The 13,067-nt window shown below is 34.9% G+C and overlaps 1 protein-coding gene across 1 annotated transcript in view; it reads left to right on the top strand.

Moving 5' to 3' along the window:
* The window catches only part of LOC150086025 (proline dehydrogenase 1, mitochondrial-like), a 116,989-nt gene extending 105,286 nt beyond the window's left edge, over positions 1-11,703 (top strand). The window contains exons 11-13 of the mRNA XM_090373654.1: positions 2,165-2,352; positions 4,590-4,678; positions 11,498-11,703. Coding sequence (XP_090229780.1) covers positions 2,165-2,352; positions 4,590-4,678; positions 11,498-11,703 — 483 coding nt within the window. The remainder of the gene's footprint in view (positions 1-2,164; positions 2,353-4,589; positions 4,679-11,497) is intronic.
* The last annotated feature ends 1,364 nt before the right edge of the window (positions 11,704-13,067 follow it).

Here is a 13,067-nt window from a genome sequence, read left to right as displayed (position 1 = left end):
AAACATATAAATACCCACATTTGGAATCTCACCAAATCTCGTCACCTCTAATAATTTTATTTCAAACCTTGAATATAAAATTAAAATATAAATTAACTGAAACAATATAATTTTGGGAGAGGGAACCAAAAGTGAGAATTTTGAATTCCGTGAAAAATTAATAAAAGGCAGTGCCAAGCAGCAAAGCAAAGTCTCAAAAAAAGGAAAGGTTAAAAGACCCCAGCCCCATTCAGTCAGTGACTGAATGGGGCTGGGGTCTCTGGAGTCTTTTTAATTCATGATTTTTTTTTTTAGCTTGTTGTTTACTTATAACAAAGGTTAATACTCTATTCTGTCCTGAAGCTAAACATTTTTAATAGATCTAATGTATTCTTATTGCATAATTACCTTTCTTTCATTTTGGGGCAACCCATTGATGCTATACAAAACTTAAGGTTGTGTACCAGCATGCTGAAATTCATAAAGAAACACCATGAAATTTGGATAAAGAGAACCTTTTTGAAAATTTGCTATGTAACGTTATTTGGTCTTTGGTAATATATATTTCTCATCTGGATCTAACATGGACTCTTTTACCTGTATACTCTTAATTTTGTGGTATTGTGACCATGTAATATTTAAGTGAAATTTTATTTTTATACCTCAGTACAGATATAATTTTAGCTGTTTTTTAGCATATTCCCCTGAAAAAAGTAACCCATTTCAATTGTTTTAAGACAACCAATACATGAGCACCACAATTGGTGCTCGTGTATTGGCTGCGTAAAGATGCAAAAATGCATGGACAGTGGTCCATACATTTTTTTTTTTTTTTTTTTTTCTGGTATAGACATTCATTTGTGTAACATCTTCCTTTATTCCACATTAAGCCATCCTGTGACATGCTGTGTGTATGTGCATGTGTAAATCAGAGTGAGCAGTCACTTTTTCAGGGGAATATTTAAAGTTACCATGTGCTGGAGAGCATTGTGAGAAAAATATACCTTTGAATTACTGAAACAATATTTTATAGGTTAATATGATACTGTATAATATAATAACATAGTATTCAATTAAAAAAGCAATTTGGTTTTCAATATAACAATATATGAAAAATTAACATGATTTAAATTTCAACTGTTATTAACACCTTTCTTGTGTAGATAATCATTCACTTTTATATTCTATGAAGAATGTCATCAGTGACGTAAATGCCATTCACAATGTTTTGCATCAGTTCATACAGAGCATGAGAGTTGCTTTTGTAAGTCTTATTCTTTACTGCACCCACAGATAAAATAGCTGGAAGTGACAAAATAAACACTTTTTCTCCTTGGAAAATACCCATATTACGCATCACACTAATAAATGCTGTATTGCTTCTCATATACCACAACTCTCATAATGAGACTGCATCCTGCCACCAATCTAAAAAAATCTCATTCCATATTTGATGATGTAATGTACACTGTTGCTCTATTTACCTTGAAATGCATATCGACTAATGGATTGTGTGTTAAATGGATAACTCTGCATAATTCACAGTTAATATGTAAAGACTGCAATTCTTAATAATTGATAAAATTAAATAATAAATATTCACCTCACATAATGTAGTTCAAAAGAATCAGCAACTTCATAAATAAGCAAATTATTAATTTCTGAGCATCCTTGAACCTGATTTAACTACTTCACTGTCCTATATCCAGTGGCCTTATCTATCCTACAGGCTATATTTTGCTCACCTTCCTATTGTAAATATTATTACTGCAGTAAATAAATTGTTTTATATAGCAAATAATTAAGGCCTGTCCATTGAAACTATACTACAAAAGGGGGGGGGACTTTCGGTCTTTTCAATTGCTGTGTATATCATAGGAGAAATTTTATTTCAGTGAGAACAGCTTGCAAAATTATCTATGGCAGGTAAATGGTGGCTATTAGAGAAGATGGTGACTATTAAAGGACTATGTGAGAAGGAAAGTTCTGCTGGCCTTGTACTTCCACAGTAAACATTAGAGATATTTTTGCAATACTAATAATTTATTGACAAAAAAAAAAAAAAAAAAAAAAAACAAGAAGATAGAGATTGTTTTATTTTTGACTCTGTGAAAGTGGCTTTCAGGATTCTGTGTAAGAAACTGAAAAATAATAAAATTAAAGAAAGAATAATGCTTTATTTCAGGAAAGAGTAAGAGCTGAAGAGGTAGGCTATGAAGATCCCATTAATCCTACTTATGAAGCCACAAGTGAGATGTATCACAATACCTTAAATGAAATCCTCCGGCAGATTGTAGCAAGTGGGGCAGATCGAAAAATAGGCATCATGATTGCATCTCATAATGAAGATACTGTCCGTTTTACTGTAAAAAGGTAAACTTCTTTTATTTTGCTTTATCTATTGTGTAACAGCTTTGATTAAACTGTTGAGGTTAGTTTTTCTCTTGAACTTTTCATGATCATGCAGGACTAGTGTCCATCTATTGATTAATATTAGCATATTAATTGTTACCAAAGAAAAAAATTATTCTTACTATGAGTGCTTATGAAGATTCATATAATTTATGAATTTTTAATATAATATTGGTGTAAATACACCATAGATAACTCTTAAACGAAAAAACTACATTAGTATTAGTAGTGTAAAAGGGCATCATTTTATCTGAATCTCATATTGTGCTCATCCTTCATGAGTTGCCATGTATTGCACTACCTCGAATAAGTAACGTGCCGACCGGGCTAGCCGAGTGGGTAAAGTACCTGCCCGGCAACCCAAAGGTCGCGGGTTCGATTCCCGCCTCGGGCTTGGATCAAAGTACTGCAAAAACCTTGGGAGGTGCAATATGGCCACAGAAGCCGATGCGCCAACAACTACCAAAAAAAAAAAAAAAAAAAAAAATAAGTAACGCTTCACTAAAAGAGAAGACTATTGTTACTTATTCTCAGTGGACACCACCACCACCACCACCCAGATGTCACTGTTTCAAGGCTGTTTGTATATGTGTGGGATAATAACTCTACTATCCACTTGTCCCTATTAGACTTAGAAAAGCAAAAGGTAGAGGGAAAGTTATAGTAGGAGTGGAAGAAGAATGAAAGGGACAGTAACTCAAGGCCTCTCATCCATGGGTGGGCAGGTACCCTGGTATTGCAGACATGACAATCCAGTTGTAAAGATAATCTCACAATATGAGAGATGCCAAAAGGCTTACATGATAATGTTAAAGTAAAACTAAATGCATCGAGGTGGGCGCCTCCGTAGCCAAGTGGGAAGGAGCAGCAGTGCATAGCACATGCTTCTTGATTAGACCGGGGTTCGAGCCCGTCACCACCAAATACGGAGGATGCGGAAAGGTCAGGGAATGACCATCGCAGAGCAATATGGCCTTAGTTGCTAATGCTCCTAAAAACCAAATAACAAACAAACAAGCAACGAGGCATCATATGTTCAAGAGTATAAATTATCTATATAATATCAGTGTAATTACACCATAGATAACTCTTAAACGAAAAAATTACATTAGTATTAGTAGTGTAAAAGGGCATCATTTTATCTGCATCTCATATTGTGCTCATCCTTCACAAGTTGCCATGTATTGCACTACCTCGAATAAGTAACGCTTCACTAAAAGGTAAAAAAAAAAGGTAAAGTGCAGCCATTATCAACCCACTGCAGGATGGAAGCCGCCTCAACATTTCATGCTGAGGGGAAAATGGACCATAATCCGCCACGCTGGTCCAGTGCGGGTTGGCAGATCGACCGTATTTAGCAGTCGGGCTTGAACCCCTGTCTACTCAAAGAGCGTGTGCTATTGCACTCCTCACCACTTGACTATGGAGGCCTTTAAGTCTTTATTTAAGTCTTCACTAAAAGAGAAGACTATTATTACTTGTCTTCTCTTTTAGTGAAGACAAGTAAGTAAGAGAAGACTACAGACAAGTGTAGTCTTCTCTTTTAGTGAAGTGTTACTTATTCGAGGTAGTGCAATACATGGCAACTCGTTGTGAAGGATGAGCACAATATGAGATGCAGATAAAATGATGCCATTTTACACTACTAGCATAGTTTTTTTAATTTAAGAATTTATCTATGGTGTATTTACACCAATATTATATAGATAATTTATACTCTTGAATATATGATGCCTTGTTGCATTTAGTTTTACTTTAACATGAATTTTTAATGGAATTTTATAAAATTTAATAGGGTTAGATGTATTTAGTGGGTTATATGTATTTAGTGGCACCCTTGATTTATGGAAAACTAATACACTAACAATGAGTACCATACTACAATTTTCAATAAGTAAAGTATATAACTTTACCTATTTTTTGGATTAACATTAAAACCACCATATCATGTAAGTAATTGTCTTGTCTTAATTCAACCACATAGCTGTTCTTTTTTTTTTAAATTAATTTATTTATTTAACTATAATAAAATAACAAGAGCCTAAAATGCCGAAAGTTAAGACTGAAAATATGCACTTTAATCAAGGCTTAAATAAACGGATCATGAGGTGAGTGCTGGTTTTATTTAAGTCTTGACTAAAGTGCATATTTTATTTATTTAAACATTTATAATCACCTTAAAATTTTTTTTTTTGCAGGATGGAAGAGTTAGGTCTGAAACCAGAACACAGGGTAGTATGCTTTGGACAGTTGCTAGGAATGTGTGATCAAGTCAGTTTTTTATTAGGTATTGAACTCAGTTAAATTTCTACCTTTGTTATTTAAAAAAAATCAAGAGCAGAGTTATGCTTCTTGAACTTCTGTAAAGAGTAGTCCTTTATGTTTACAAAATTATGCACAAAAAGCAAAATTTACAGCATGCAGCACCAAAGTAAAAAAAAAATTAGCACAGTTTATAATTTTAAATATAGATGATTCCTCATTAGCCATTTTTATTTCATTTAAACATTTAACCCTATTAATTTTTATATGCCTAGTTCCACAAGAGTTAAGTTTTTTTTGTTTTTTTTATGTTAATCCAAACGTAAAAGGTTTTTGAAAACTTATATAGCGCTTCTGATTATCGTATATTTCCTGTATAGTTGAAACACCTTATATTTCTTGTAATTTATAAATTTTATCAACAAGCACAGGTAATATATATATATCCCGTTGGGTGACCTTTTTACACGTTCATTTGATATGCATACATTGTCCTGTTTTTCTACTGCATCCAGTTTTTTCTACAAGTTATATCTGTACTTCTTATAACTATCTTATTTCCTATATCTTTGGATGCTGCATTTTTTTTTTTTTTTTTTTTTTTTTTAATGCTACATTTTGTCCTTGCTTTGATTATAAGGCTGGTAGAAGCACTATTTATAGTACTCAAATACTGTATGTTTAGAATTGTAAAGGCTGGAACTTCTAAAATTATGTTTTCCAGAAATGTATATGAAGGAGAGTTGTTCCAAAGAGTGGGAATAGAGGAAATAAATGTAGAAGAAGAAAAGTAAGTTTAGAGAGTTTGGAGTTGAATTATGAATAGGTTAAAGTAAGCAGAATTACAGAAGTACTATATCAAAAACTGAATATTTCTGATAAGGTGGAAAGTGTACAGGGTGTCAACTGTACAGAGAAATAGAGTGGACCAGTAAATCAGATCTTATAATGGGTGATTTTAACTTCCCAGATAATGACTGGAACTTTTGGGTTGGCCACCTTCACACTAGCAAGACTTTTGTGGATTTATTATATGATTGTTTTCTGCAGCAGCATGTACGAGAGGCAACTAGAGGGAGTAATATTCTTGATCTGATTACCAGCAGTGATTATTCATGCATTAAGAATCTGCAGTAAAGGAACCACTGGGTGGCAGTAATTACTGTACTGATGTGGGATTTACTCTACCATCAGGGGTAAAGGGAAGGGTTTTTGCTTTTGTAAAGGTGACTACAGCGATCTCAGACAGTTTTGAAATTCTATACTGTGAGATCAAGTGATGATGTTGCCAACAGTAAATTCTAAATGGGAAGCATTCAAGGAATTAATCTTGGAAGCTACTAGGCTTTTCATACCAATTAAAAAATACTGTTCAAAGTTTAGGCCTAAATGTCAGATGAACTAATGAGACTTGTAGAGAAGAAAAATGCACGGGGATGCATATAATTCTGTGTCTGTAATCAAGTCACAAAGGAGATCAGGCAAGCAAAGCCAGATTACGAGAAATCTTTGGCAAAGGGTACAAAGAAAAATAGTAGACTTCTTTACTTATGTAAACTTTAGAAGGAAGGGGATGAATCAGATTGGCCAACTTGATGTTGGGGGGTTCAGTTGTTGATTCTGCTCAGGTAGCTGACAAACTGAATGAATATTTTGAATCTTATGTAAACTTTCTACATTCACAGATGAGGAGTTATTAAGGGAGGAGAATGCCAGAAGTTTATCAAACTGTAACAGGGAGCTAAAGGATTTTGTAATAACTCAGAGCACAGTGGAGGAGAAATTGTTGAAGTTAGACATAAGAAAGGCACCTGGGGTGGGTGGGATCTATCCAATTATATTAAAGGAGGCAGCAAAGAAACTAAGCAGGCCCTTAGCCATGATTATGAGGGCATCCTTGGACTCAGGGAAGATCCCCACAGCTGGAGATGTGCAAATGTATCCCCAATTCACAAAGAGGGATCGAAAGGTGACACGAGTAATTACAGGCCTGTTTGTTTAATTTCTGTTCTGGGAAAATTAATGGAAGCACTGGTTAAAGAAGCATTGCAGGATCATCTAGACAAGACTGCAGTTATAGTTCAAACACAGCATGGGGTTTGTTAAGGGGAAGTCTTGTCTGACCGATTTGATTGGATACTATGATGTGGTCACAAAGGAACTCAATGCAAAAAATAATTTTGATATCATATACTTGGATTTTAAGAAAGCCTTTGATACTGTTGCATATGGAAGACTGCTGTACAAATTGGAGCAGTATGGCATTCAGGGTAAGTTGCTGCAATCGATAAAGGGATGGTTGAGTGGGAGAAGGCAGAGGGTGGTAATCAATGGACACTGCTTTTCGTGGACTAATGTTATTAGTGGTGTCCTCCAGGGGTCCATGTTGGGCCCATTGCTATTTTCTGTATTTATCAATGATATTGATAAAGGTATATCAGCTTAATGTTCAAGTTTGCAGATGATAGTAGTTGGTAGGGTTGTTAATGACAATAAGAAAATGTATGCTACTGCAACAGGATATGGAAAAAGTTGAGCAGATGGGCTGAGAGGTGGCAGCTAAAGTTTAACATTGGCAAATGCAAAGTGCTGTATATGGGTAGTAGTAACCCCAGAGTAACATACCATCTGTCTGCTACTACACTTAGGGTAGTGGAGAATGAAAAGACTTGGGAGTAATTGTCCATTCTGATATGAAGTTTTCTGAGCAGTGCAGACATGTGCAAAAGTAGCTCATGGGGTCTTGTCAATGATATATGGGAACTTTGCTAGCAGGGATAAGGAGGTGATTGTATAAGACAGTGGTCAGGACACATCTTGTGCTGCATACAGGTCTGGAGGCCTCATTTTAGGAAAGATGTAGAGCTGCTAGAATGAGTACAGAGAAGGGCAAGGAGATAGTGAGTGGAACAAAGGCTTGCTGTTACCAAGAATGGTTTAAGTTCTGCAAATTGCAGAGTCTGGAGATAAGGTACCTGCGAGATGATTTGACTGAGATGTATAAAGCCTTGAATGGTTTAACCAAGCTCAATGCAATGGGATTCTTCCTCTTGCTCGGATTCTGCACCTTGAGGTGACATGAATTAAAATTGAGAAAAGACAGTTGTAGAATAGATGTAAAGAAATTTGCATTTAGCCAGCGGGTGGTTGATTGGTGGAACAAACTTCCATCTGTCGTGGAAGTTGATAGCTTAAATAAATTCAAGGCTGAACTAGACAAAATTCAGGAGTGAATAGATGGGTGAAATGGGAAGGGATTTTTTTTTTTTTTTTTTTTGCTGATGCTATATAAGCTTGCTCTCTTGCATCATATGCCTCTACTAATGCTAATGGGTGGTCTTTACTAATGCTAAGTGGGGAGGTCTTTAACTTGATTACTCTTTCTTGAAAAGAGCCTTTTTTTTTTTTTTTTGTTTAGAAGAGCTTTGAGTGTGCATCCTCCATATGGAAACAGTATTCTTTGATAGAGAGGTTTTGTAATTTATACAGGGATAATATTTATTTAGAAGAAATATTCACTGCTGCCAAATAAAAAAAAAAAAAAAAAAAAAAAAAAAAAGACCTTCTCTGGAGACAGAGGAAGATTGTGTATGTAGTGCTACCAAACATTTCCTACAGATAAATTTAAAAAATAAGTAATACATAAATTTTAAAAGAATGGTTTCACTTAGAAGCTATCTCATGGGATTTCTTTGCATCTAGTGCTTCTACCATTGCTGGAAGTAATTCTAGAACTCATTTCATTATTTCTTGTAGTACTTATTTAGTTGGATAACTAGATTGTCATTAAATCTGAGCTTAATTTAATTTTTGAAACAAAAAAATTGCAAAGAGCTGTATCTAAAGAGTAGGGAGCCAATTGTGCTGTTCTTTAGCCAGAAAGTATTGCAGATAGAGGCACACTTGGCACAGATTTTGCTCTGATTTATCACATGTTCAGTTTCATCAGAATGCATTGGTAGGTTTCACAGGGGAGGTCCACTTGTTCCCCCATGTCCAAGGCGGAAAGATGCTCATTTGATAAATTAGCTTGGTAACTGTCAATTGTAAAAACTGGTTGAGTGGTTGGGGTCTATTCCCCCCCCTTACCAATACTAAAGAGCTTTGCTAGTACGGCCTACATCCCTTTCCCACTGCCAAAAGGTACCAATCCAACTGTCCCTTAAATTTTACTAGGTTTCTCGAGGTTTGGTGAGGTTTGGCATTAGGTCTGCTGTTGGTGCCCTAACAGTTTGTATTTAGGTCCATGATTTTTGTGCCCCATTTCATTATGAAAATCCTACTGTCATTCATTTTGCAACCACCTATCCCCACCTAAGACACCTAGTTTCCAAGGTATAGCTGAAATCTTTGTAGTCTCCTCGTGTAGACTTCCTTGTAGTCTCCTCATGTAGAGACTTCCCTTTGCTATTCTTGCCAGACAAGTCACCCATCTTTGGGCTCCTTCAAGAAGCACAGTATCTTTAAATGCAGCATCTGAACCTGAAAATAACATTCCAGACTGCAGTTTCATCACTGACTTGTTAATGGAATGAAAACCTCTTTTCTCTAGTTGCTGTATGGTAAATTTTTGATAAAACACCATGAACTGGTCTGACCACCTGCTTACATTTCTGGTAACCATCATGTCTGAGTATCATAACACCAAAGTCTCTTTCTCCTCATTTACACCCTTTGATTCTGTCATCCCTTCCCTACATATGTGTATAAGTTATTCTCCAGCTGTTATTTCTGAAATGTAGAACCTTAATTTAACAGCATTAAAGTGTATCATTTCTCTGACTCTCCACAAAACATATTAAAATCATTTTGATCAGCTTGACTTGTATTGTTTACCACCTTTTTAACCCACATGTGATCTACAAATTTAGCATTAGCATAGGCACATGATGCAAGAAAGCAAGCTTATATAGCATCAACCAAAAAAACCCCATCCATTTCACCCATCCACTCATGCCCCAAATGATTATCTAGTTCTGCCTTGAATCTATTTAAGCTATCAACTTCTACAGTGACAGATGGGCTTAATTTTCTGGCAATCAACCACCCATTGGCTAAAGGCAAGCTTCCGCACATCTATCCTACAACTGTCTTTCCTTAATTTGAATTTATGCCCTCTCAGGCGATTATTCTGAGGAAGAAAGAATCCCGTCAGCATTGATCATGCTCAAACCATTCAAGGCTTTATACACCTCACAGGTGCCTGGTCTCCAGACACTAATTTACAAAACTTAAGCCTTTCTTCATAAGAGCAACCCTTTGTTCCATTCACTAATCTTGTTGCCCTTCTCTGTACTCTGAAGGATGTAGCACTGCGTTCCAGCAGCTCTACATCCTTCTTAAAATGAGGCCTCTGGACCTATATACAGTATTCAAGGTGTGACCTGACCATTGCCTTATACAAGGGAATAATCACCTCCTTATCCCTGCTAGGAAAAATTCATGTATATCATTGACAAGACACCATGGGCTACTCTACTTTTCTAGATCCTGTTGCATCAGCGTGCTGTCATTAGTGTCATTAACAACCCTGCAACCTTCCTGTCGTCCGCAAACTTGGACATTAAGCCTGATATACCATCATCAATATCATTAATAAATACAGAAAACAACAATGGAGCCAACACTGAACCCTGTGGGACTCCACTAATAACATTAGTCCACGAAGAGCAGTGTCCATTGCATTGATTACCACTCTCTGTGTTCTCCACTCAACCATCCCTTTATCCATAGCAGCAATTTGCCTCTGCCACACTGCTCCAATTTGTGCTGCAGTCTTCCATGTGCAACAGTAGCAAAAGCCTTTCTAAGATCCAAATATATGATATCAAAATTATTTTGAGTAGAATTGTATATGACTATGAGTCATAGTCATATACAATTGTAATCCTCCCTACCTCCATTACTCTACTGCCCACAATGACAATAGACAAACTTATGGCTGAAGAAATAGCATATGCTACCAAAAGCTTCCAGTGTGTTACTCAGTTTTATTTTATTTTGTTTAGTTGGTGTTAGGAAAAAACATTCTGAATGACTTAATTTTTTAAGATTGTGTGAAAAAAAATATTTTATTTAATTACATTATTGTTAGGTATGTAACTTCTGACATGATTTCATATTAGTTCTTTTCCATTTTTAACTCCTTAATACAGAATAAAACATCTTTATTAATAACAAATCATGCTGTTTTTTTTTTTTTTTTTCATTGTTCAGTGATATTAAAAGTTAAATATAAATGCATATTTGCATGCGCCGACCAGGCTAATCGGGTGGCTAAAGTGCCTGCCTGGCAACTCAAAGGTCGCGGTTCGAATCCCGCCTCGGGCATGGATCAGAGTAGCGCAAAAACCTTGGGAGGTGCATTATGGCCACAGAAGCCGATGCGCCAATAACTAACAATAAAATTAAATAAATAAATAAAAATATTTGCATGCACATTTTGCCATTTTTAAGTGTATAAATTCCAAAATATGTGCAAATTGGTTTTTATAACTATATTTATAAAACTGATTAAAATTAAATGAATAAGAGAAAATAAAAATCCTTGTAATAAAATCATAGCTTTTGAGAAACCCTACTTACTCTTCATTATCATTCACTTAGCTTAACAGGTGTGTCAGCTAAATACAGAATGTTGCATTACTACTGTGCTAGTTTTTAGCACACTTATAGCAGTCTTAATTTACATGAATCATAAGAGAATAAAGTTATTAAATAATACAGTGGTGAAAATGAATCAAGCCACTTGATTTGTTTTAACCAAATGTTACTTGTTCTATATTCTCTTTGCATATTTTGACATTTCTTCATTCAGTAATTATATTCTGTTTGGTTTTCTTAGGCCAGGCTGGTTATTCAGTGTATAAATATGTTCCTTATGGACCTGTTGAGGAAGTAATCCCCTATCTTTCAAGACGAGCTTTGGAAAACCATGGATTATTAAAAAAAGTAGATAGAGAATGTGGTTTGTTAATGAAAGAACTCAAGCGACGAATTCTAACAGGACAAATCTTTCACAAACCAGAGGGAAACTATAGACCAGTGTGATAGTAAATAGAGTAGCAAGTTAACTTGTACATATGTACTTAGATATATATGTAAATTTTGAGTAACGGCATATGATCGATAGATTTAATTTATTAGTGCTTCCAGCTGATTCGATAATTTTAATCAGGTTTTATTTTCAGAAGAAATTATTGTAAATGTGATGATTTTAATATGTTGCATTTTTGTAAATACACCACTGCTTGTTTTATTTAATTATTAAAAGAATTGTAAACTTTGTTTAAAAGTGTTCTTGACAGTTGAAAATTTGATCGAGAATGTTATGGCTTTGTAGATTCACAAATATATTTTAGAGAATATGAGGCTAATAATGTTTTTATAAATAGTACGTCAATGAAAGAATAATTTATTATCAAGGTACTTAATATCCATTATCTAGATAAGATGATTAAATTTTTCTAGATAACAAAGACAACCAAATATTATTTCTGAATATATAGATTTACACAATATTATTTTAAAAAATGGCATTTTTTGTTGAAATGTTATCCTTTTTTAAAGGATGCATATAATATAATATCAAATAATCTGAGTATTTATATTACTAGAACTATTTTATTTCTTGTACAAATGTAAATTAAAGAGAGTGGTTTAGTCAAATGTAGGTGCAAACCTGTGACATAAACTTAAGTTACTATTGATAGTACAGTCAGTCCTTGTATAACACGTGTTTACACTACACACAAATTCGATCATACATGATTTATAAATAGGGAAACGATATCGTATATAACACAAACCGAATTCGCTTATGCATGATTCACCTTTGTGTTTACAAGAAATGGCAGTCCAATGCAAAATCACCCGAACTGAATGCAAGACGATAGGAATGAAGAGAAAATTCTGAAAATGTGTTTTTGTTTTTTATATCAGTGAAGTGGAAACACATTTCACCGTAATAACTTAAAAACCAACACAGTTCCAGCTATCGGTATTATCGCAAATGCAATTAGATCGAGTTTACTACCAGTTTATAACAGATTCCACCAGTAGAAACGCAACTGGAAATTGTTTTTGTTGTTTTATGGTAGTGACCTCCAGAAATGTGCTTTAGTAAAATGTGAGCCAGTGTTGTGTGTGTGTCTCTGCCTTTACGGTGTTGTTTATTCAGTTGCTACACGCACCAGCTTTGTTTATGTGTCGAGCATGCCTCCTCATTTTGTAATTGTGCTTTATTCCCTATAAATTAGTAAAATACTTAAAAGGTGTGAAAAGGAAGCGTCCTGGTAAAGACACTTTTTTTTTTTTTTTTTTATGAAACCCCCAAACACGAAAGGTATCAAAACCTATAGTACTTGGTACTGTGCATGGGTTGAAGGAGAAGTATAGGGGGAGGGGGATGCCGG

The sequence above is a fragment of the Mastigoproctus giganteus genome, chromosome 5 (genome assembly GCF_048544385.1).
Source record: "Mastigoproctus giganteus isolate SK-2022 chromosome 5, ASM4854438v1, whole genome shotgun sequence".
Classification (NCBI taxonomy): Eukaryota; Metazoa; Arthropoda; class Arachnida; order Uropygi; family Thelyphonidae; genus Mastigoproctus; species Mastigoproctus giganteus.
This window is presented reverse-complemented; position numbering and strand designations above follow the sequence as displayed.